Below are 22438 nucleotides of genomic sequence, written 5' to 3' on the forward strand. Positions count from 1 at the left end.
AGAGAGAGAGGGAAGGGGCGTAGCCCCGGGAAGGAGGGGGGGGGGAAGGAGGAGGGGAACGTGGATAAGGTTCCCCGCGAGGGGCCCGCAGGGATGAAGCTGGTGGGAGCCTCATTCATGGGGATTGGGGAGTGGGGGGGGGGGAAAGGCTCTCGAGTGCCGAGATAACGCAACGCAGTCAGAGGGTAGTAAGTGGCAAATTGGAGTTCGCATGCATTGCGTTTCATGCTAGTCGACTAACGAGGGGGGGGCTTGATCTCGGGTTGATTGAGGTGGGCTGGGTAACGTTATGTGTAGTGTATGCTGGCCATTTGCATTCTCTGTGTGCCCTAGGGGCCTATCAATAGAAGTGGGTTATGTATCGCTATGGTCGCAGCTCACACACCGCGCGGCTGCTGGGCGCTGGCACCGTCGCAGCACCATCAGGCTTGGTCCCTGCATTTCTCCCTTCTTTTGTCTTTGTTCCCTCACACTGTAGTATCGGCTGATATCTCCGCGTAGCATGGGCAGTGGTGCTCCCAGCCCAATGTGTGTGTGTGAGTGAGACAAAACAAAGTGGATATATAGCTTATGCAATGAGAAGGAAAGAAGAAAAGGAAACGCAGTGACCAGTATGAAGAAGAAGAAAAAAAGTAGATCTGGAAAAAAGAAAAATAAAGAAACTATGTCTGCCGTTGGGAGAGGAACAGAGAGAAGATCAAACAAGCAATGTTGTGTAGCAATCAACTCTGGGTTGGGTATCAAGAGTGCGCAGCAGCAAGGGAAGGGCTGGCCTTGGACAAGAGTAATTACAATCGAAACGGTATGAGACATGGTGTGCGCGTGGGCGCGAGGGCTTCTAGCCTTGTAGTTTTACCGACTCCCTAGTTTGGATCTGAGCAGAAAGAAGAGTAGAAATGAAATAGCTACAAATGAAGTGACGGTAAGAGAGGGATTTCAGCAGAGGTAATGTGCTGAGATGACGTCGAGTCGTATGAATGTGAAGACAAGTCCTGGTAGCAAAAGAGAAGTGACGAGACACTAGCGAAAAGGAGAAGAGTAGTCTAGATGATAGACAACAAAGCAAGGCGGCGAGAACAAATCAACCGTTAAGCATGCCCGTCACACGTGAGCGAATCATAAGCGCAGGTGAGTTCTTTTAGAAGCTGCGGAAGGGATCGTTACCGAGATCAAAGTCGAAAAGGCCAGCGCCACGGCTAGGTTGCTCGCGCGTGCTGGTACTCCATTGGCTACTTCCACGGCGACGGCGGTGCTGCATGTACTGTGCCCGTGGGCCGTAGCTGCTACCCGACTGCTTTGGTTCACCGAGGGCGTTGTCGATGAAAGCTTCCATTCGCACGGTCCCCATGGTATCGAAAAAGTGTTGCCGAGTCGAGTTGCTTGCCTCTGAAGTTCGCGAGCTCATGGCACCACCATTGGGGTTGTATTCTGTCGAGGGCACTGACGGTGGAACGCCGGCGCTGTACATGTCGGATGAGCCGTTGGAGTAGATTGACGGTACGTGTTGGTGAGAGAAAGTTCGAAATGGAACGTTTGGAGGGGGCGCACTTGGTCCGGTCGAGCTCCTCTTCCTGCCGTGTTGCGGACCGCGTCGGATGACGGGCGGACTGGCGGATTCTTCTTGCACTGGCTCCTCGAGGCCAATGAATGGAGGTAGGCTAGGCACCGGCTCGTCATGTAACGCATAGCGTGCCATTACCGGGTTTACCCGGCCCTTTGCAAGACGCACAGAGTCTTGCACACGGCTACGGCGGAGGGTTGCGCCCTGTCGACGGTATTCAGGTTCCTCAATTGGTGGTGGGATAGGTGGTAGAGATCCAACATCCGGCATGGGAGTGGTCGAGCGGGCAAGGAAAGACAGCGCCGTCAGCCACAGGTAATGGCGTTCACGCGACACTGCAGTGAACTTGAGTGCGCGAGCAGGGGTAAGGATAAGGATGGAGCGGTTGAAGAGTGTCTCGTTCCTTGGAGGAGGGCAGTTGTCGGCGACATCGAGAACAGATTGAATCACGACTAGCGATGTGTTAGTAACACGTGGTTCCAGGACGAAAATGACTTACGCTTGCGACCACTCTTGCCCATCAATGCAGACCCAGACGTGGGCTGCTTGCTGCTCCAGAGAATGGCCCTCTCATACGGCGAGATCCAAACCCAGCGCCTGTGCCTCACACCATGATTGGTCAAAGAAGCCTCCTCTGCCTCGCGATTGACGTCTGTTTCGGGGCCGCCAAAGGGCTTCCTCTTGCGGACGTACTTCCACATGAACTCTCCAATCATCGACGCAGCAATTGCGTCAACGACGCTGGTCTGGCTGACGGAGCTGTAGGTTGAGCCGTTGGCTGTGTGACCCGTTGCTGCCGTGGCATTCGAAGGCTGATGGCGGTGACGGAAGCCGCTAGCGCTGGCAATGTCGCTTGGAAGTGGTGGAATGGAATAGCTATCAGCGTTGCTTGGAGTAGCTGGAAGCGTTGGGGACCTGCTGCGAGAGCGACTACCCTTTGCCACCGGAGCAGCAGATCGCACCTTTCTTATACTATCCTTTCGTTGATGCTTCACGCCATAGGGACGGCGCCCACCATGCGAACCGCTGTTCCGGCGCGTCGGGCTTTGGGAACCCTCGCTCTTGCTCATCGGCTTGTTGCGCGAACTAGACCGGGTAGGCACCGGGAAAGGCGGCTTGGGCAAGTAATTGCCTGATCCCAGGCTGCCAATACTTGGGCTTCGAGAGCGAGCATGTGCTGCAGTGCTGCTTTGGATCATCGCAGATCGCCGAATGCTGGGTTGGCGGCTAATCGAGTTGCGGTGAGCCTTGCCAATTCTGGCAGGCCTTTCCATGGACCCACGCTTCGAGTGCATTGATACGCTGTTAATGGAATCTTCAGACGGCCTGGGGTTTGGTGTAGTCTCCTTGTCTTCTGGCACAGGTGTCGGGGGGTTTACCGGGCGTCCACTCTTGGCATTCCGCGACGAGAGCATCGGGGTCGAGTACTGGAGACCGCCACGCTCGTCATCACTCCATTCGACTTCTTCATCTTCTTCATCAGACGACGGGCCGTCAAATCCAGCAAAAAGGCTGCTTGTGCGGAAGGGTCGACTGAGGAGGTCCTTGGGGTGCTGGCTGGACAATGGACCGTTATCATTGTTTCCAGGGTACCGATTCTCAATTTCCTTGTTTGCAGCAGCCTCCTCAAGTCGGCTTGCAAGATTCTGGCGCGCATTCGTCTTCGACGCGGACTGTTGGGTGTCATCCGGGACAAATTGATGGGAATCCTTCGTAGCGACTCCGCTGTTGTCTGGTGTTCCGGGCTTGGATGTAATGGCAGATGGAAGGAGATGCGGTGGAAGCTTGACAGGCCTTTGGTCAATCCTGATGGGCTCAGTCTGCATGCCTGTTGATTGCATTGAGACCACCAGCTCTCCGCTCGTCTGTGTCGACATGTTCTTCGTGCCTGGGGGCAGGATAGGCGCTCTAGGGGACGAAGGCGCCGATGTTGGGGCGTGTATAGCAATTGACGGGATTGGAATGGGAGCTGGTGGAGTAGCTCGCTTGGGTATCTCAGGTGCGACATTTAGCTCGACGGGAGAATCTGTCTGAGTTGCAATGGATACGGATACAACCTCAGGTGGGCAACTTTGTTGCAAGAGTTTTTCATCCGAGGGCGCTGGAATGGTGGGAGTCGGCGGGGGGCTTAAAGGCTCAATAGTCTGGACTGAAGTCGATGTCATTATGCATGTTTCAGGGCGGACATGGGGTGGCGAGCTAGAAGTCAGGGCCACAGAAACCCTCTTGCGACTCTGATTTGCCTCGATTTCGGCAGCGGTAGATGCGGTCTCAATGGGCTTGGTGTGAACAATTGGCTCATTGGTCTGTGATGCCGCTTCAACCATGGCAGGCTTCGTTGGGGAGGGCGGAGGAGATGGCTGGACGCCAGTGCTGACATAGATAGGCCGTGTTGGTGGGAAACCCAACATTAGCTCGCGAGGCGTGGCTGTTATCGAGGACTTTTCGGTCTCGTAAGACGTCTTTCTCGGCTCGGTATCCTCGGACGGTGCGACAGGGCTATCCCGGATACCCTGGTGAGGCTCATTGCTCAAGCCTAGTATGCGCTTTGCTTTTTCGTCCGGCAGCATCGACTGCCGCGTCTCCAGGGCCTTGCGTGCTTTGATTTCGTGCTCGGAGAAATCATCCGCCGAGTCGAGCTCCAATTCATCCAGTTCCTCTTCCTCGTCAAAAATAAGCTCATCTGCAAGACTGATACCGTTGCCGCGGTTGAGCCCGTCAGCACTCATCAAAGACATGCGGTAGTTCCGGCCTAGGCTCTTCCAGCTACTGTTGCTTCGGGTCCTCGAATGACGTCCAACGCGAGTGGATGGTCTCCGTTGCGGCGATGAACGTATGCTGCCTGCGTCGCTCTCCGGCACACCAGCATCCTGGGCCAACTCTTCGGCTTCGTTTTCGAGACGAGCCTCTTCGTTGGCCTCTTCTTGCATGGCAATCTCTTCCAGAAGCATCTTCAGCCGGGTCTCGGATACGTGAACCCGTCGCTCCAGCAATCGCTTTTCTCCGGACCACTCCTCCTTTTCACGCGCCCACATGTCGTGCACTCTGGTCGAATCATCATCCTGGTTCCGCGTCTTCTTCTCAGCGGCAGCAAGCTTCTGGCGCAAATCAGCATTGGCCTCCTTCATCTTGTCCCTCTCCCCGGCAATCTCTTCCAGGGCAGCGAGGGTTTCGTTCTCAAAGTGCTGGAGCTGTTTCTTTGCAGACTTGCTCTCTTTGGTGGAAGCGGCCAGCTGCTTGGTGAGTGACTCATTGTCGGCTCGGGTTGCCTCGAGATTGGCCTCGAGGTCATCGATGAATCGATGTTTGGAATCGAGCTCGCGGCGGAGATTGAGAATCTCCGACACCAAATTGGCATGCAGGGTTGGGGTGAAGCGGCGAGGGTCGAGTATTGAAATGTTCTCGTCGTTGGCGGCATCGTCTGAACAGAATTCTCGGTCCGGCGGAACGGGAGGCGGCGAGCTGGTGATGTCACTGCCGGGTGTTTCATGCCTGGAATTCCGCCGTGAAAGCGAATCGTATGGAGTGCCGGTGGGGGTAGGTAAGGAATGATTGGCAGCAAAGGCCTCGTTATCCGAATAGTAATCGGACATGTTGGGGGGGGGGCGATATGTATATATCAAGTGAGGGGATAATTAGGCAATAGAAATATCAGAACCACAACACAGTGGTGCTGGGGGTTATGTGCCGTTCACCACATACCTGGAGGGCAGTCAGACGGCATTGGCGGGCAGGCGTGGCATGTATGGACGTACCGGTTGAACGCGCTATAACAAGGTCGGGAACTGGATGCCCGGGGACATGCAACAAGGACAAGCAGGTGGTAGGCGTGGCAGGCGACGCGGGCAAGTATGACGTTGGATGGGTGGTGGCGGGGACGGGCAGTGGGAAGGAGACAGGAAAGAGATGATGACGTTGAGCAAAAGGCGATTGGGAGTAAGAAGAAAAGGATTGTCGGTGGCAGGCGGGCACCGGCACGAACAACGAGGGCGAATCGAGGTGTCGGTGGCACGGGGCGTCAGGAGGAGGCGGCGGAGAAGAAGAAGGACGACGAGGGTGAGGAGGGTGAGGAGGGCGACGAGGGTGAGGAGAGGTGCGAGGGGCCGGGCACAACTTGAGCACACGGAGTGCACGAGTCGGCCATGCAGGCGGCAGGCTTGCGCGAGCAGGCACAAGTCCGCACAGTCCTCTGGGGGAGACGGGACTGGGAGCACGAGGGCGAATGGCGATCAGAGAAGGGCTTGCAACCCCATCTGTGCCTGGCCAATTTGTTTCGACGTCTGCTCGTCTCGTCTGCTCGTCGCTCGTCCTGTCGACGCCCGCGGGCTTATGCAGGCCCTCCTCGCACTAGCGCGCGCACGGGCGTCCCTGCATGCAGGCCGTAAGCCGAGGCATCCCTGCTGTACGAGGCGTCCCGCGCTGCGGCGTCTGGCGGCCGCTGATTGGCTGCCCGCCTAGGCCCAACGTTCCGAGGCATGCGTCCCGCGACCACAGGCGCGAGGGAAATGATGATCTGACAACCCATCCTCCTCGAGCGCCCTCTCTTTCTCCGCCGCACCCAGCACCCAGCACGCCCACGCACGCACACAGCCAGCAACGGCCAGGCCGAGCCACCAGTCACGGTGCGCGCCGCCGCTGCTGATGCTGCTGCACCAGCCCCGCCGCCGCCCAAGATGGCGCCCGTACATATCGACATGGCTGGCACATGTACGTACCGACAGCGACGTGACAGCAGCCATGCCATGCCACCCGCCCCGTCGGCTGCCAAGAGCCCATACGACCAGTCCTTCGGGAGCAGCGCGCGCCCTGCCATATCATGACGAAATGTGATTGAGTTTCAGCCGCTGGCCGGTGCCAGACTATGTGGCTCCAAGCCGAGCCACAGGCGCGTGCAGTGCGCGGTCCGAGCATGCCACGCCCACCACACTGCCCGACTACCCCCGACTACCACCCGCCGCGATGCCGTTAAGTTTCAGCCCGCCAGCAGAGCTACAGTCTAGAGACGACGACCGAATCTTGTCTCCACACCACAGCGGCGGCGGCGACGGCGGGGCGGAGGGGGGTTCGCTTGTCGGAAAAAGGAGGCATGTATACGGCGGTGCGAATGCGCAAAGCAGCGGCATGGGTGCTCAGCCTCATCCTGTGCCTGTGCCTGTACCCTCGAGCACACGCCTGCACCTGCAGGTCAAGCTGCAAAGGAGTGCCAGTCTTCTGCTTTGAGACGAAAGGGATGGCCGTGCACGCCTAGCGCTGCAAAGGAGCCGAGCCTGAGTCCAGATCGACGACATAAATCTCCCAGTTGAAACTGCCGCGACAGAGTTGCTTTGAGAAGTGCATTCGCAAGTTCCTGGTCGCAATGCTATAGCCCGCCCTAGCCTTGGCCGCGAGCAAGTGCAAGTGCAAGCAGTCTGTTGGGGGGGCCGGCGCATGCATTGCAGCCATGTACATGGTAGAAGATGTTCAACAATGGCTGCCGACGCGATCCATGGCCATCATGACTCGGCGGCCCGGTCGGCCACGACGAGCTGCCAGGCGCCACGCAGTCCCCCGGTTAGTCAGAGGCCGTCAGCGTACATGTACAGGACAGGACAGGACAGGACAGGACAGGACAGGACAGGACAGGACAGGACAGGACGACTGACACGAGAAACGCCCAAGGCCTGCGGCAGCCATCAGCCTTGCAGAGCGGTGGAGATGGCAGCCCGCCGATCCAGATTCGTGGGTCCTCTCGCGTCGCGTACCCATGGAGCCTCCAATATCGCCATAGTTTAAATGCGCATGTGCATGTGCATGTGCTTTGGGGCCACCTGCAGGCACCGAGAGTGGATCCGATGTGCGGACGGCTGCAGAACAGGTACAGGGTATCTATGTATATTGTGTGATGGCCTGATCCCGACGCGTCGCGAGATATGGGCAGAGGCGGTCCTGGGACGCTGGAAATTAGGCGACGGCCATGTAATATGCTGCTGGTGTTTCTGTCTCCGCTGGGGGCTCGGCGACGGCGGGAGCTCTCGAGCTAGCCAGGCCAAATAGGAGGTTGGCGTCGTAATCGGCTGGGGGGCCATCGCAGCCGGCCTTGCCCAGATGCTCCGAGGGGAATGGCAGGAGGCGCGGAAGGGATAGTGCTGGGCTTGTCGAGGGTCGAGCGATGAGCATCGAGCGTGTCCAGCGTCCAGCACGTCCAGCACGCCCAGCACGCTCCTCTGGTTGTTCCTCGCCGTCTCTCCTGGCCGTTGCTGCCTGCGACAGGGATGGCCATGCACGCACGGGGCCACGCTCGCGGGACCCCCACCACCACCACCATGGCGTGACTAAGCGACCATGCCGCCGAAAATTCCAGCTCCGTCATTGCCACGCCCGCCAGCTCGACCGTACCTGAGACAGACACCGAAGCCAAAAAAAAACGGTCCTGCGATCATTAGGCACACCATGTCGCAGAAGGCACAGGCGCTGGCACCGGCACCGGCACCCCAGCCCTCCGCCGACATGCCGCCCGCCATGGCCGAGGTCAAGTCGCAGACCGTCGACGAGCTGCTCAAGGAGATGAACCGCATGCCGCTGTTCATGACGAGTCTGGACGAGACGGATGGCGAGGGCGGCGAGAACATGGCCCTCGAGGCCATCAAGGCCATGGCCTACGAGGGCACCCGTGCTGAGATTGCAGACAACTTCCGCCAGCAGGGCAACGAGTGCGCAAGGGCAAAGCAGTGGTCAGACGCAAGGGAATTTTATACCAAGGCCATCGCAGCCCTCAAGGGCCCGCAGACCAGCCGCGATCCAGACGCACAAGGACCCGACGTCATCGAGGTCGAGCTGGACGAGCAAGAGGAAGCCAGCAAGGAGACGGCCATTGCAGAAGCCGTCTACGTCAACCGGGCCTTGTGCAACTTGGAGAAGCGTAAGTTTATGCCACATGGCACGGACGCCTTTGCCCAAGATATGCACTAACACTGCTCAGAAAACTACCGTTCGTGCATCCAGGACTGTGTGGCAGCACTGCAAATCAACCCGTCAAATGTCAAGGCCTTTTACAGGTCAGCCACTGCCGGCCTGGAGCTGAACAAGCTGGATGAAGCTGCGTGGGCCTGCGACCGGGGTCTGGCCCTAGATGCCTCCAATGCGCCCCTCCAGGCGCTAAAGACCAAGATCGAGACCCGGAAAAAGTACATAGAGTCTGTCGACAAGGCACGCCGGGAGCGCGAGGCAAAGGCCGCGTCAGAGCGTGCGACACTGCAGCTTGCCCTCAAGAGCAGAAATATGCTAACACGGAGCACGGAGAAGCCGCCAGATCTAGAAGACGCCACCCTCAAGCTGGAAAACAGCATGGATCCCTCTTCCACACTGACATTCCCCGTCATCCTGCTCTACCCCATCGACTCCCAATCCGACTTTATCAAGGCCTTTTCTGAGCGGGAAAAGCTAGACCAACACCTCGACTACATCTTCCCACTGCCCTGGGACCACAAGCACGAGTACACCCTGGACAACGTCGAAGCCTACATGGAGACGAAGGTAGGCGGGCTAATCAAGGTAGGCAAGAAGATGAGCCTGGGCAAGGTGCTCGGAAGTGGCAAACCCGAGATTGTCGATGGCCTAGTAACCATCAGCGTGGTACCCAAGGATAAGGCTGCCGGGTGGATAGACGAGTTCAAGAAGCGAAAGGGGAAATCCGCATAAACAGCTTACTCTTCTGCCATGTACTATGTATGCAATGTCATGTCATGCCATGCACATAGAGTAGGTTCATCGACGGGCACACGTGCATCTCCAGGGCAGATCGATCTTCCTAGTCCCCTTTCTGGCCCTTTCTTCTCCTTAAACTTGCCATACGATCACCGCCAACGGGCCGAACAAGGAACGCAAGACACAAGTAAACCCTCCCAACCCCTCCCAACCCCCTCTTTCTCTTCGGACACATTACTATTACCAATCGCACGTGGCCCTCTCTAACGCAATCACAAACACGAAGTAGTAATCAAAATCTCCCTGTGTTCCCCACTCTCCCTATGAATACAAACATACTTACATCCACACAGCACCATGTAGTAATACCCCACCCCTCCTCCTCCTTTTTTTTCCCCTTGAAAGTCTGCCTTGTTGCCCCGCCACTGCCCGTACATGAACTAATAAAAGAAAAACCGATATGGGTATGTGTGTGTGTGCGTGTGTGTGTGTATGTGCCCCCCCCCCCTTCTCGGTCCGCAACTTTCAGCTGGACGGAACGACGCACGTCACGAGCTTACCTCACTTCTCACGTGCTTGATCCTGTGAGAAGAAAGAAAAAAACCACGCATACATGTACATAAAATGGGGCAATTCAAGCGGGTAAGAGAGAGAGAGAGAGAGAGCGCGCGCGAGAGGGAGCACAGCATGGGGGGGGGGGTAAGCGCGCACAGCCCCGTATTCCTCGTATGTATGTTTGGTGTACTGTAGTGGCTGTTCCTCGTGTCTTTTCTTCCCTCATTGCCGCGTCATGCCGGTCACACACTGCTTTTCTTTGCTGCTGCTGTTTCTTGGCTGTGGTCGCCAAACACATTTGCGCAAGCAATACCCTATCCCCGTGCTTTGATTTTTTTTTGGTGATGAATGAAATCTGGTGCAAGTGGGAAATACGGAATATACATATGTCCTGGAGTATTGAGATGAAGAAACAAAAGAGAGAGAGAGAGAGGAAGTATTCTGAAGCGCGGATAATGATATATCACGTCATTCCTGACTCCTTATTTTTTTTTCCAGTTCTCCTTTGGATAACACACATGCTTTTAACATGTACGTTGCATGTACCACTCTTGTTATTCACGTTTCCTGGCCTTGTATCTAACAATGCTGCTTCCAGGAAGACCAACAAACGCCAAAGACGGAAGAGATGAGAGCTGACTTGGACGCAGAACGTATACCATACAATCTTCCGCATTGTACAACCACCAACTCACCCACTCCCTCACCCAACAGCCACAGCCCAACAGCCCAACCATCCAACAAACCCACCAACCCAATAAACCCAAACTCATCTCCAATCCCTCCCCCGTCCCCCACCCCCCATCCGGCCATTATAACCGCCTCGGCCTATAGCCCTATATGCACCCCGCTATATACCTCGTATTTCAAAAAAAAAGAGAGAGAAAAAAAAGCCACTCGCATCCGAACGCCTGGGAGCCCCGGTCCCCCCGAGTCCCGGTCCTTGGTCATCCTATTCATATCCCTACGTATATCCCGATGTACATGTAAGACGTATGTTTATACAGACAGACAGGCAGGCAGACGGGTACTGGTGGAGAGGCAGATGGGTACATGCTGGCTGCTGCTGCTGCTGTAACAGCGGGACGGGAGCGCGCAGGAACAAGGGAAAGCCGGGGCTGTCGCTTTGTTTACCTACTGCGGCTGTAGCTGTGGCGGGAATAAGTATGTGAGTGGGTGTGGGTGTGGATGTGGATGTGGATGTGGATGGGCGGGTAAAGTGAACGGATGGGTCGTGTCTTTTGCATTTGCATTTGCATTGCATTGCATTGCAGCGCATTGCGCTTGCATGGGGGGGGGGGAAGGCAGCGGGCGGGATGCATGTGACAGCATGCAGGTACCTTTCTGTATTTCACATTCGGCCGTGTAACCACCACGCATGCAGAACTCACTCGGCAAGATAAGGCAGGGTAAGTAAGTAGCCACTAACCACGCCCATCTACACAACCACCGTACCACCTTCCATAAACCCGCAAAACAGCCAACCTAGCCACGACGGGGCGGGGGGGGGGGCGGTGTATTGATATTATTTCTACATGCACACACACACACTCTTATCGCGGGCATTGGAATTGCTACCCGATAACATGCTTATATCACCAATTCCATGTCGTATATGTCGATCTGCTATGTATTATAATTCTGCCTGGAATCTTTTGCCTCACGCTCGTACCACGTATGCACGCACGCACGCACGCACGCACACTACTAAGAGACAATTATTATTAGCAAGCTGTTATTATACAATGTGTACGTATGTATGTATGTAAGTATATATGTATGTAAGGATATATAGGCGGTTTTACTATATATATTATAAAGCATTACTAATTCCGCAAAAATTGAAAAAGAAAAACTGGTTGTGGATCAACCTCGAAAATAAGGTTTTTTTTTTATATTTTTTTGTAAAGATTTTTTCTTTCTTTATTTCTTTCTTTCTTTCTTTACTTTTCTTTGGGTATTCGGAATAACGATGAGAGGATATGGAATCATGATACTTGCAATGTACTTAGAGAAAACCAGGAATATTTCTCCCCCTGCTGCGTTATTTTATCTTAACCTTACCTTTACCTTCCCTTTCAACTCGATCTTGCTTATCCTCAGCATCCACATTCATCAACACAACATAAATTAATCCTTGATTTTGCTAGTTGTGTTCAACCTAGTAACCCAGTAGCCCAATTAATTTCCTTCCCTTCCCCCCCTTCCCCCCCCCCATGTCTCTGCGCCACACCACTACCCACCCCGGCGGTACCTCCGCAGTTTCCCTTCCCGTCCCACGTCCACGTCTGCCGTCCGTGTCCAAAGCAGGCATTCAGCCCGCGGTGCTGGTTTTTTTTTCTTTTCTTTTGCTTATCTACGTACATACTTCGCTTATGCAGGGGGGGGGGTCGCCGCAGACACGAGCGGGTGGGTACAAGAGACAGCAGCGGGAGTTAAAGTAAGTTGATCATTTTGTAGCTATGTAAGCCAGAAATCTTGTGGTTATTTTAGAAAACAAGGTTTCGGGGCTTGGCTTTGGTCTTTGCTTTCCGTGTGCAACGCGTTTATCCAGGCGGCGTTTCCGCGCGTGATGAGGCTAGGTGAGGCGAGGCGAGGTGAGGCGATGGGGAAGAGAGGGAGACCGCTTTCTGGTACCTCCCGACCCTTACTTAGCGGGTGGGTAATCTGTGGACGCGCGTGCGGGTGAAGAGGGTGGCCCGAAAACCGCGGAAGAGAAGCGAAAAGAAAATAGTGCGTGTGGAAAACGGTTTGTCGAGACGAGGTTGGTTGTTTGGGAGTTGGTTTTGTAGATTTAGCCGTTGAGAAGGATTAGTTGGGACGGCAAACAGGGTGTTCGGTCTACACCCAAAGGAGAAAAGAGGCAGAAAGGAATGCAGCAAGGAGCAAGCCAAAAACGCCATTCTCCGGGGTTATCTGCACCAATCACGATAACAAAAAAGGTATCCATGGTGGTATTGTGTAATGGTATTCATATTCTATGTATGGTGGGAAAATACATGGGAACACCAGAGTGCCGCAAATGAAAAGAAAAAGGTCTGTCTTGAAAAACGCCTCCTGAGCAAGCACAATTGCATCATGCAGCCTGCAAGCTGGAGTTTGCAGTCAAGACCCGCAAGAACATGGTAGTAGCCGGTTGATGGCAGGAGTTCCGGTACCCTGCAAAGACGGCCGAACAATTTTGTGCCATGGCACAAGAGGAAAGTCGTGAATCCAGCAAAAAGCAAAGGAATGAAAAAGTGTCCGAGCTAACGCTCGTATAATCAGTCAGCCTTGTGGCATGCGTAAAGGTCGCGCACCGTGTGCTTCAGTTATCCTTGTCGTAAAGCTTCTTCTTGCGCGTCATAGCTTCCTCAAGCTCAACCCACGCCAGCGGATGCATCTTGTCACGGTATGCGTAGTATTTGTCAGGCGTCTGGACCACCTCGTCGGCCTTGACCTGTTCCAGATAGCTCAGAAACCTGACGTCAGACCGCTGCAGTTGTCGGCGGCCAGCAAAGAAGAGGGAAATCTTTCGAAGTTTGGCGCCACGAAGAATACGCAGGCAGTTGAGCAGATAATCGTCATTGAGGTAACGGCGGCTCTCGTTGGACGTATAGTAAGGCGTGTCGCGAGGGTGCGCGTCGTCAAAGACCCACTTGATATCGCGGAGATATTGCAGGTTCTCTGGCCCAATCATCTTGAGGAAGTGCAGCACATCCTGATAGCCAATCTCCTTGGGCACAGCCTCCCAGAACGGACCACGTGTGGCGTAATGGCGGTGGAATGAGAATGTGTTCTCACCGTACAGAATCGAGCAGCCTTCGCTATGGACCAGTTTACAGGTTCGGAGAAACTGGCCAGACTTTGAAAGAGACGAGGCAGAGCTGTGTCGGCTCACTGGGATCCTAAGCCTCTGGTCCTTGTCTTTCCGAGCAAACAGATAGCGATAGATGGTGTTGCGCAGCTCTGGCGGCAAGTCTGTAAATCCCTTTGGTTGCACGGTAGCTTTTCCTTTGGACTTTGATTCCGGAGAAGCAGTGCACATCTTCTTGGACTTGCTTGGCTTCATCTCATGCAGTGTGCCTTGCTCGCTGGTTTCGATCAGAGCGCGGTCGAGCTTGACAAAGAGAGGGCCATGGAAGCCTAGCGGGACGTTGAACTGCAGTGTCATTGGCGAAGGTTTCTTGATGTTGCGAACAAAGACACCGCCCTCCTCCACGTCGGTCAATTCGTCAAGCTCTTGGTCGAGGATGACAGGGTCTAGATGAGGCGACGGGGGCGAGGGACTGCGTTTGCGCTTCTTTGCACGTCCTTTCTTCTTCTTGTTTGCACGGCCGTGTGGCTCCATGTCTTCGTCGTCTTGTTCATCGCTCTCCTCGGCGGTTAGTGGGCCTAGATCCTCGTCTTGGATGTCGACGTAGCCGTCTACTCTTTTGATTTTGCCGGCGCTCTTCCGGATGGGGCGGCCTGTGTGTTTGTTGTAGGCTGTTGTCTTTGACGGACTTCCGAGCTCGGGGCTGCTGTCTCCGTGGCAGAGCTTGACTGGCTGTCGGCTCGGCGTCTTGACTTGGGGAGCCATGACGAAGCGCCTGCGGGCAGCCGAGCCACTAGTCGAGAGACGGTAGTGGTATAGGGCTGGCGGGGGTGGAGGTTGATGTTGAGGTTGTGGTAGAGGTTGCGGTCAAGGTGAGTCGGTGGCGGCGGAGTAGCGTGGGCGCGATAAACAGGTCGGTCGCGCGTGGAAGTGACAGCCATGGTGACCGCGTGCTTTCCGAGATGGTATTGCTAGCAGCCTTGGCGAGCTATTTACTAGCAGTGAGAGGGCGTTGTAGCACCTGAGGGGGGTGATGGCAACAGGCAAGGAATGCAGAACTGCATCGTCGCGCATGCTTCAGTACCGCGTGTGTGAATTGCTGAGCTTTGTTAACAAGCTAACGCGTTGTACAGGCTATCAAGGGTCGTTAATCGTAGGAAGAGATGGTCCACCGGCATGTAAGAGGGGGTTAGAAGGGACCGGCGATGGCGACATTGTTACTTGACATGGCAGACAAACGCTGAAAAGCATCCAGGACGCAGTCTCTCAGCCACCCAAGCCGGTACGCCCTTCTCTTCCTACTGTCCTGCACCACGAGATGTCTCCTCAACACAGTCCCCTCACATGTCGCGGTACGTGGTCCGTCCACGCTCGAGCAATAGACGGAGCTTATCCAACAAACGCGCCGTTATCAAAGCTACCAAACAGCAGGAGAATTTCAACGCGCAGCAAGGTGCTCGCACCATGGAATATATTGAGATGCTACATACAACTAGACATTTGGCAGCGCAAACACACTGCATGGCAGCTCGGTGGTGCGTGACACCAGCAGCCAGCATCAACAGACGCATTACGCAACGTAGCCGATCATAGAGATTTTCGTCCCCCTAGGTGGTGGGTGCCGGGGCGTGTCAGCAGCTCCCACGTCGACCAGCGAGCGCCGGCCGAGTGAGGATGCAGCTGTTTCTGAGCGGTCATATCATCTCGGGTTTAGTTACGTGAAGAGCGAGGAGAGCAAGCGACGGAGGCGAGGATATTTTCCGCCGGAGAAACGTTTTTCGGCGCCGATACGCGACCCCGGCGGCAAGGCGGTGGGCTGCTCTGTGCTGGGGTTTCCGTGATTAAGCGGAGCCCATCGTTTGGTTGCCGCATCGAGACTACGAGTCCGGCTCACGATCAACATCGCCCCGTTTATAAAGTCGCGCGCCACGCTCCAGCTCTGCGCACACGATTGACCAGCCATGGCCACCCTCAGAGCTGCCTGCAGAGCGCCCTTGCGCCATCTGACTCCCCGCTCGCCTGCCTCAATTGCCTCGAGAGCGCCTCCCACAGTACTGCAGCGCCAATGGCGGGGCTACGCGACCAGCATGGATGCCCAGCAAAAGGTGCGCAACACCGAGAAGTGAAAGCGTCCAGCCGGCTAACAAGCGCCAGATCCTCTCCCAGGACCTTGAACAGGCCGATCCTACCGTCTACGAAATCATCAGCAGGGTTCGTCATCTCCAGCAGCCCGAGCCAGGACGCTCAAACTCACCACTTTGCGACTACAGGAGAAGCACCGCCAGAAGCACTTTATAAACCTCATTCCCTCGGAGAACTTCACTTCGCAAGCCGTTCTCGATGCTCTTGGCAGTGTCATGCAGAGTAAGTGGTGCGCCGCTATTGCACCGCCCCAAGCTCATGCCGCGCAACAGATAAATACTCCGAAGGATACCCAGGCGCGCGATACTACGGAGGAAATGAGCACATTGATGCGGCAGAGCGTCTGTGCCAGGAACGAGCGCTCAAGGCCTTTGGCCTCAACCCTGCAGAGTGGGGTGTCAACGTACAGGGTGAGTCAGGCGCAATAGTAGTGGGAATATCTCTAACACCGCTATGCAGCCCTTTCGGGATCTCCCGCAAACCTCTACGCTTACTCCGCCGTCCTCAATGCCCACGACCGAATCCTCAGTCTTGACCTGCCCCACGGCGGCCACTTGTCGCATGGCTACCAAACCCCGACCAAGAAAATCTCGGCTGTTTCCAAGTACTTTGAAACTCTCCCATACCGACTCAATGAAAAAACCGGCATCATCGACTACGACAAGATGGAGGAACTGGCACACCTGTACAGGCCCAAGGTTATTGTTGCAGGCACATCAGCCTACAGCCGATTGATTGAGTATGAGCGCATGCGAAAGCTGGCAAACGACGTTGGCGCCTACCTGCTTTCTGATATGGCACACATTTCCGGACTTGTTGCCGCCGGTGTCATTCCCTCTCCATTCCCTCACTCCGATATTGTCACCACCACAACCCACAAGTCTCTGCGTGGCCCGCGAGGTGCTATGATCTTCTACCGCAAGGGCGTAAGAAAGGTCGACAAGAAGGGCAAGGAGGAGATGTACGATCTCGAGGGCCCCATCAACGCATCCGTGTTCCCCGGCCACCAGGGAGGACCTCACAACCACACCATCACTGCTCTAGCTGTAGCCCTGCAACAGGCCTCGACCCAGGAATTTAAAGACTACCAGAAGCAGGTACTCGAAAACGCAAAGGCCCTTGCACAGCGTCTTGGCGACTCAAAAGAAAACGGCGGTCTCGGTTATAACATTGTTTCTGGTGGCACTGACAACCACCTTGTCCTTGTCGACCTCAAGGATCGCGGCGTTGACGGCGCACGAGTCGAACGCATCTTGGAACTTGTTGGTGTCGCCTCCAACAAGAACACTGTTCCCGGCGACAAATCAGCAATGAAGCCTGGCGGTCTGCGCCTCGGCACACCAGCCATGACCACCCGTGGCTTCCAGGCCTCCGACTTCCAGCGTGTGGCTGACGTTGTGCACCGCGCCGTCGGCATCACACAGAAGCTGGACAAGGATGCCAAGAAGAAGGCCGAAGAGAATGGACGCAAGAACCCTACTAGCGTCGCTGCCTTTAAGGAATACGTTGGTGAAGGTGAAGACATTACCGAGATTATCGAACTCAAAAAGGAGGTTGAGGATTGGGTATCTACATTTGCGCTACCATGGGACAAGGCTCAATGACGAGCTACGATATGACGAAAAATATACGCCCTGCAACTGGTTCTTTTGGCGTTTTTGAGGTGAAGGCAAGGGCTTTTTGATTGTATGTATGAGAGGCTTTCTTTTTCACGGACGGCCAGAACAATGGTTCGTTTTCCGTCTTCACCAAGCCCGCCTTGTTCAAATTCAACATTTATTGAGCGACGATCTTTGTATTGTCTGCTCCACGCACTGCATCTTCTCTTATGATGTGGCCTTTTCCTTGAAAAAAAAACAGTCTTGATTCTCGTCACTTTATCTGTTTGCTTTTCCGTGCGTTTACTTACCCACCGCCACAGGACATCCTGCGCATTCTCAAATACTCGTTGTCGAACAAGCACAAGCCGGTGACGCAGACAACACAACACCATGGTTTCCACACTCCTTGCACTCTGCCTCTTCGCCTGCCACGCCATTGCATTGGTGTCTGCGCACAACACGACCGTGACATCTACATCTATGCTTACAATCCCCATCTTCACTCTCGTCGTCGTCAACCCGAGTTCGCCCCCTCTCTCACCGCCACCACCACCAACAAACACAACCACATCTCTCTTACCACCCAGCCATGATCTGCAGCCCTCTGCAAGCGAGACATCCGTTTCTACAACCCCACGCTCTCTCACTCGCACTCCTAGCCTGGTCACACTCGCATCACCCGTTCATGCAACACTACCTCACACTCCCCTTCCCCCTCCAAATTCCATGACTACAACGACAACGACAACGACAACGACAACGACAACGACAACGACAACGACAACGACAACGACAACGACACCCAGCACCAACTTCGCAGCCCAAATCTCATCTACCCCCTGGATCGTCCCCGTGACCGCCACACTACTCTGCTACGACTTTCTGCTCGCGCTAGCGCTAGCCTGGTGCTGGGCCATGGGCTGGTTTTGGTGGTGGAGAAATCCCAGCCACAGGAATAGTACTAGGCGGGAAAGAAGAGCCGTACTTGCATGGGATGAAGATGAGGAGATGGGGGATGGGGGTGTTGAGTGGGAGGATCAAGAGGAGGCTAGAAGGAGGAGGAGGAGGAGGAGGAGAAGACATGTTGCGCTCACGAGGGTTATGCTGGTGGATGGTGGGATTGAGGGCGAGATGCGGAGGTTGGGTATGCTGTGATGTGATGTGATGTGGTATGGTTTGGACGATGTGGGGGGGGGAGGGGATATGGGGATATGGAAATGATGGAGTGAGGAGAAGAGAAAAAAAAAAAGAGGGGGGGGGGTTAGTGTCTGATCTTCGCGACTGGGAGAAGTGTATATACATGTATATATATATGCTGCAGCGTGACGGAAATGCGAATTCATATTCAAAAAACGAGAATAGGAAGGAAGGACCAAAAAAAACGTTGCGGATATCATTACACTAGCACAAAAGTCCAAAAAACCCCAACTCGCTGGGCAACACCCAGGATGCGCATCAGAATATACAAAAACTCACAACTCTCAACTCACCCATGCATCGTCTGCCCACCGGGCCCACGCTCCCAAAACTCCAACGTGAGCGCACTCAAGAAACACGGAATCTCCTTGCGACCCTCGACCCAATACACAATCTGATCGCGAATCTCATTGGCAAACAGGCTGTGCTCGCCGCCGCTGACTTTCATGGTTCCGTTTTCGCCATCAAACACGATGCTGTTTTCGGCGTCGTCGTCGGCGGGCTTGAACATGCTGGTGACTTTTACGCGGCCGTTGGGCATAAAGTCGAGTTTCCAGCCGAGAATCGAGGCGACGGCCTCGCGGAACTCGAGGGATTTGGCTGTCCAGATTTGCTTGAGGCGCACGATTTTCTTGGACGACGAGGCGAGTTGGGCTTTGAGTTCTTCGAGCTCGTCGCGCGCGGCATCGAGCGTAGCTAGAGGCACGCTGGAGGGTGCTTGCTTGCCGTTTTCGAGTTGGTCGAGGAGCTGGGCATTTGCTTCGCGCAGGGTGCGGACGGTGCTGAGTTTGAGGGCTTCGGCGTCGGCCGTGGGGTTGGATTTCAGCTCTAGGACTCGTGTGCGAGAGGATTCTTTGAGCTTCTTGAGCTGCGAGTGCTGGGCTGTGTACTCGGATTCGACGAGCTTCATCTTCTTTTGGAGTGCGTGGAGGTCGTCTTGGAGCTGTCGGTTCTTGCGTCGTAGCTCGCCTACACGTTCTTCGTTCTCGTCGGTCTCGAGGGGCCGCTTCTGTCCTGCTACGGCGGTAGTAGGCTTTTCAAGACCGTTGAACTCCTTTTGCAAAGTATCGACTTCTTTGCGGTATTGATCTACGAGGTCCTCGAGCTCTTTGATCCGCTCGGACTTTGCTGCATCGTACATGTCAGGCTGCATCTCGCGTTCTTCGTCATCAAAGGCCTTGACTTGGGCGCGTAGGAACTCGACCTCTTTAGTTGCCAGCGTCTTCTGCCGCTCTAGACGCGCTCGTGCCTTTGCATCAGCGCTGTTAGCTGCACTCGTGCTTCCCACAGTCTTGAGCTGCTGGATCTCTGCCTGCAGCTGGACCTTCTCTTCCTCGAGCGCTTGTATGGTCGCCTCTTTGACTGTGAGTTCTGGTTTGATCTCACCCAACCTGTTGAGAAGATCGGTCCTTTCTATACGCTCTTGGATGAAAGCCCGCGCGAGGTCTTGAGGTGTTTCGAACATTACCTGTCCGTGGGTTTCGGCTTCAGCTTCCAGGTACGATGTCCAAGAGTCTCGCTCTTCCTCAAGAACCTGTCTCCGCAGCTCTGCCTCACCAAGCTGCCGTTGCAGATCGTCCATCATGCGCAGCTTAGTCTGCAGCGACCTCTTCTCCTCTTCCACAACCTCGATGGCCTTGTGTTGTTTCCGGTATTGCTTGAGCTCGGCATTCTGCTCCCGGGTCAAAGTCTCCAGCTTCTTGATATGTGCCACCTGGTCAGACAGCTCCCTCTTAATCACCGCAAGCGTCTCTGCATCCCCTGTGATGGCCTTGAGACGCAACACTTCAGCCTCCTTTTGTCCAGCCTCTTCCTCCTTTTCTGCAAGCGCCCGCTGTGTAGCCTGCAGCGCATTGACTTTAGCCTGTAGATCTGCTTGCATCTCCTCCATGCTCTCCTTGAGTTTCCGGTGCTCCGTCTGCAGGGTGTTGTATCTGTGTTCATTCTGCCGTTGCGATGTTGACAACTCCTCCTTGACCTCATCGTACTCTTCCTGTATCGATTGCGCCTTTTCCTGGCTCTCCCGTAGCCGCCTCTCTAACGCGAGTCGCTCATTGGCAGTCCGTGTCTGCAGCTCAGACATCTCCCTTGACAAGGACTCATATTTCTTCGCGATATTACTACTCGAAGCCTCGACTTGCTGAGCTTTGCGGAAATCGGTATCGGCGCGGTTCTGGGCATCCCGGAGTTCTTGCGCATGCTCCAATTTCATCATCTCCTTTTCTTGTTTGGCTGTTTCGAGCTCATACCGCAGCGTGTTAAGCTGCGCGCGGAGGTCTTCATTGATAGGATCCGAGGGCACAACCGTGTGCGGCGCATTCTGCGAGGCTCGCAATGTGGTCCGAGATGTTTCGCGCAGAGGTTCTCTTTTCGCAGGTGCTGGCGCAGGCGCGGGTTCCTCTTCGCCGGTGAGGAAGTTGAATGATGGTTGCGTTGTGTTGCGCACAGCCATGGTAGCGGCTTTGTCCTTTGTTTATTGTGTCGGGGATAAAGCTAGGTTAGTAAGGATGTAGAATTGGAGAGCGCGGCTAGACCATGACATGGATCCAGACGCAGTCTCTCTTTTGCAGAGCCAGCACAGGTTGGGGGTAAGTGGGTGATGTGCTTGTTGTCGCAATTGTCGGGGTCGAGGGCCCAAAAGCGCCGCTGCGACGGGCGGGCTTACTTAGCGCGTGAGGTGTCTCTGTCGCGCAGGCACGTGCTTTCTGCTGTACAATCCTCACATGACGAGCTTGCAAACATAGCGCAGTGACTTGCAGCCTCATTATCAGACTCGGTATCACTAATAATACAAAATCAAAGCAACCACTATTTCTCCTTAAAGTCTTCCCAGGCCTTGGAAAAGACATCGCCTTCTCCGTCTCTCCAGCCCCATGCGACGCAGTAATGCTTAAGCAACATATCAAGCTCTTCTAGCTCGTCGAGAAACTCGAGACCAGCAATGCGCTCCTTTTCCCCATCACTGATCCATCTTTGCCAAATCGTGTGTGTGTCGGCTGCCTTCGCCCCAGCCCCCAGCCCGTAACTCTGGAGGCGTGCGCGCTGGTCGTCGAGTCCGGGATACGCAGTCAGTGTGTGGAGATGGATGTTGCGCGTCCGGAGATTCGCAATCATGGTCTGGCCAAAAGCATCTTGCGGTAGGATCGGTTCGTAGAGTATAAGGGACGCAGGCGTTGTCGGTCGCAGATAGTGTGTCAATAGCGATGAGACTACCGACTGCACTGTCGAAGGCTGTAGATAGACCAGACACATTTCGGACAGGATCAAGGTCGGTACGTTTGAGTCTAGGTTCGGTATCTGAGGTAGAGGCGCCTTGTCCGAAGGGTCGGCCAAACAGCGTAGATCGAGCGCATGAACATTATAATCGTCTGAGTGGTATGAGGCCGAGTCCGAGGGCGTTTGCAGCAGCTTCCGATGGAGCAATGGCTGCCGTTGTATGGCGGCTATCTTCGCAGAGGTATTTGTAGGGAAGTCGATCTCGTGATATATGAGTCGTGTCTCGGGATACTGGTCGAGGAGGCGGAAGAAGCGCGTGTCGGTGCCAGCACCGAGCGAGATGATCTGCTTTGGCGCAGAGGGGTAGGTGACGAGGAATTTAGCGACGAGAAGGTCGATGGCCGACGTGCGCACGTAGGTCCCCCTGTTCAGCAACGGGAGCTTCCTTGTCGTCGGCTGTGTTGCGAATAGCCTTGCATATGGGTCGTGAAGATAGCCCAGCTCTACGCAGCTCACCCTGCTCCCCGCAGCATCTTGATCGGTACCCTTGACGGCATTGTCCAGCGCCTGTGCCCGTTCTTCGCTAGACCGTCCCAATCCTCCTCTCCCGGCTCCTCTTCCTCTTGGCGGTCCCCCGCGACGTTGGCCAAGAAGTGTCTTGAGGTTGGGGATTTCGTTTGACGCGGC

At 55.1% G+C, this 22438-nt stretch overlaps 7 protein-coding genes across 7 annotated transcripts; 4 read left to right on the forward strand and 3 right to left on the reverse strand.

Annotated features, from left to right (window-relative positions):
• Positions 1–1138: 1138 nt before the first annotated feature.
• SETTUDRAFT_154497 (uncharacterized protein) lies at positions 1139–5154 on the reverse strand (the record flags this gene model as incomplete). Its single annotated transcript, XM_008029210.1, has 2 exons — positions 1139–2013; positions 2061–5154. 2 exons carry the CDS (start codon positions 5152–5154, stop codon positions 1139–1141), a joined length of 3969 nt encoding a protein of 1322 aa, XP_008027401.1.
• A 258-nt stretch (positions 5155–5412) lies between these two features.
• Positions 5413–6781, forward strand: SETTUDRAFT_32117 (uncharacterized protein; the record flags this gene model as incomplete). The annotated part of the gene is made up of 4 exons (XM_008028812.1): positions 5413–5654; positions 5710–5942; positions 6152–6268; positions 6420–6781. 4 exons carry the CDS (start codon positions 5413–5415, stop codon positions 6779–6781), a joined length of 954 nt encoding a protein of 317 aa, XP_008027003.1.
• Positions 6782–7938: 1157 nt separating this feature from the next.
• On the forward strand, positions 7939–9409 carry SETTUDRAFT_137046 (uncharacterized protein). Its single transcript, XM_008029211.1, has 2 exons — positions 7939–8459; positions 8520–9409. Exons 1-2 carry the CDS (start codon positions 7991–7993, stop codon positions 9236–9238), a joined length of 1188 nt encoding a protein of 395 aa, XP_008027402.1. The 5' UTR covers positions 7939–7990; the 3' UTR covers positions 9239–9409.
• A 3376-nt stretch (positions 9410–12785) lies between these two features.
• SETTUDRAFT_171894 (uncharacterized protein) lies at positions 12786–14536 on the reverse strand (the record flags this gene model as incomplete). Its single annotated transcript, XM_008029212.1, has 2 exons — positions 12786–14298; positions 14349–14536. 2 exons carry the CDS (start codon positions 14534–14536, stop codon positions 13107–13109), a joined length of 1380 nt encoding a protein of 459 aa, XP_008027403.1. The 3' UTR covers positions 12786–13106.
• A 977-nt stretch (positions 14537–15513) lies between these two features.
• SETTUDRAFT_163687 (uncharacterized protein) lies at positions 15514–17544 on the forward strand. The gene is made up of 5 exons (XM_008029213.1): positions 15514–15700; positions 15750–15806; positions 15866–15959; positions 16010–16147; positions 16197–17544. The coding sequence occupies exons 1-5, from the start codon at positions 15557–15559 to the stop codon at positions 17339–17341; spliced, it is 1578 nt and encodes a 525-aa protein (XP_008027404.1). The 5' UTR covers positions 15514–15556; the 3' UTR covers positions 17342–17544.
• A 184-nt stretch (positions 17545–17728) lies between these two features.
• On the forward strand, positions 17729–18493 carry SETTUDRAFT_32121 (uncharacterized protein; the record flags this gene model as incomplete). Its single annotated transcript, XM_008028813.1, has 1 exon — positions 17729–18493. The coding sequence occupies one exon, from the start codon at positions 17729–17731 to the stop codon at positions 18491–18493; it is 765 nt and encodes a 254-aa protein (XP_008027004.1).
• A 240-nt stretch (positions 18494–18733) lies between these two features.
• Positions 18734–22431, reverse strand: SETTUDRAFT_171896 (uncharacterized protein). Its single transcript, XM_008029214.1, has 3 exons — positions 22268–22431; positions 21383–22175; positions 18734–21002 (listed from the first exon to the last, which is right to left on the reverse strand). Exons 1-3 carry the CDS (start codon positions 22306–22308, stop codon positions 18825–18827), a joined length of 3012 nt encoding a protein of 1003 aa, XP_008027405.1. The 5' UTR covers positions 22309–22431; the 3' UTR covers positions 18734–18824.
• Positions 22432–22438: the final 7 nt, after the last annotated feature.

Source organism: Exserohilum turcica (assembly GCF_000359705.1).
Source record: "Exserohilum turcica Et28A unplaced genomic scaffold SETTUscaffold_3, whole genome shotgun sequence".
NCBI lineage: Eukaryota > Fungi > Ascomycota > Dothideomycetes > Pleosporales > Pleosporaceae > Exserohilum > Exserohilum turcicum.

Excerpts from the sequence above, each read along its gene's own strand:
- SETTUDRAFT_137046 (XM_008029211.1), top strand. The coding sequence starts at position 7,991 with ATGTCGCAGAAGGCACAGGCGCTGGCACCGGCACCGGCACCCCAGCCC. Across the intron at positions 8,460-8,519 it reads CTTGTGCAACTTGGAGAAGC|AAAACTACCGTTCGTGCATC; the intron begins GTAAGTTTATGC and ends AACACTGCTCAG.
- SETTUDRAFT_163687 (XM_008029213.1), top strand. The coding sequence starts at position 15,557 with ATGGCCACCCTCAGAGCTGCCTGCAGAGCGCCCTTGCGCCATCTGACT. Across the intron at positions 15,701-15,749 it reads GCATGGATGCCCAGCAAAAG|ATCCTCTCCCAGGACCTTGA; the intron begins GTGCGCAACACC and ends AACAAGCGCCAG. Across the intron at positions 15,960-16,009 it reads TCTTGGCAGTGTCATGCAGA|ATAAATACTCCGAAGGATAC; the intron begins GTAAGTGGTGCG and ends GCCGCGCAACAG.
- SETTUDRAFT_171896 (XM_008029214.1), bottom strand. The coding sequence starts at position 22,308 with ATGCCGTCAAGGGTACCGATCAAGATGCTGCGGGGAGCAGG. Across the intron at positions 22,176-22,267 it reads AAGATGCTGCGGGGAGCAGG|GGGGACCTACGTGCGCACGT; the intron begins GTGAGCTGCGTA and ends GTTGCTGAACAG. Across the intron at positions 21,003-21,382 it reads GGAGAGACGGAGAAGGCGAT|GACAAAGCCGCTACCATGGC; the intron begins GTCTTTTCCAAG and ends CAATAAACAAAG.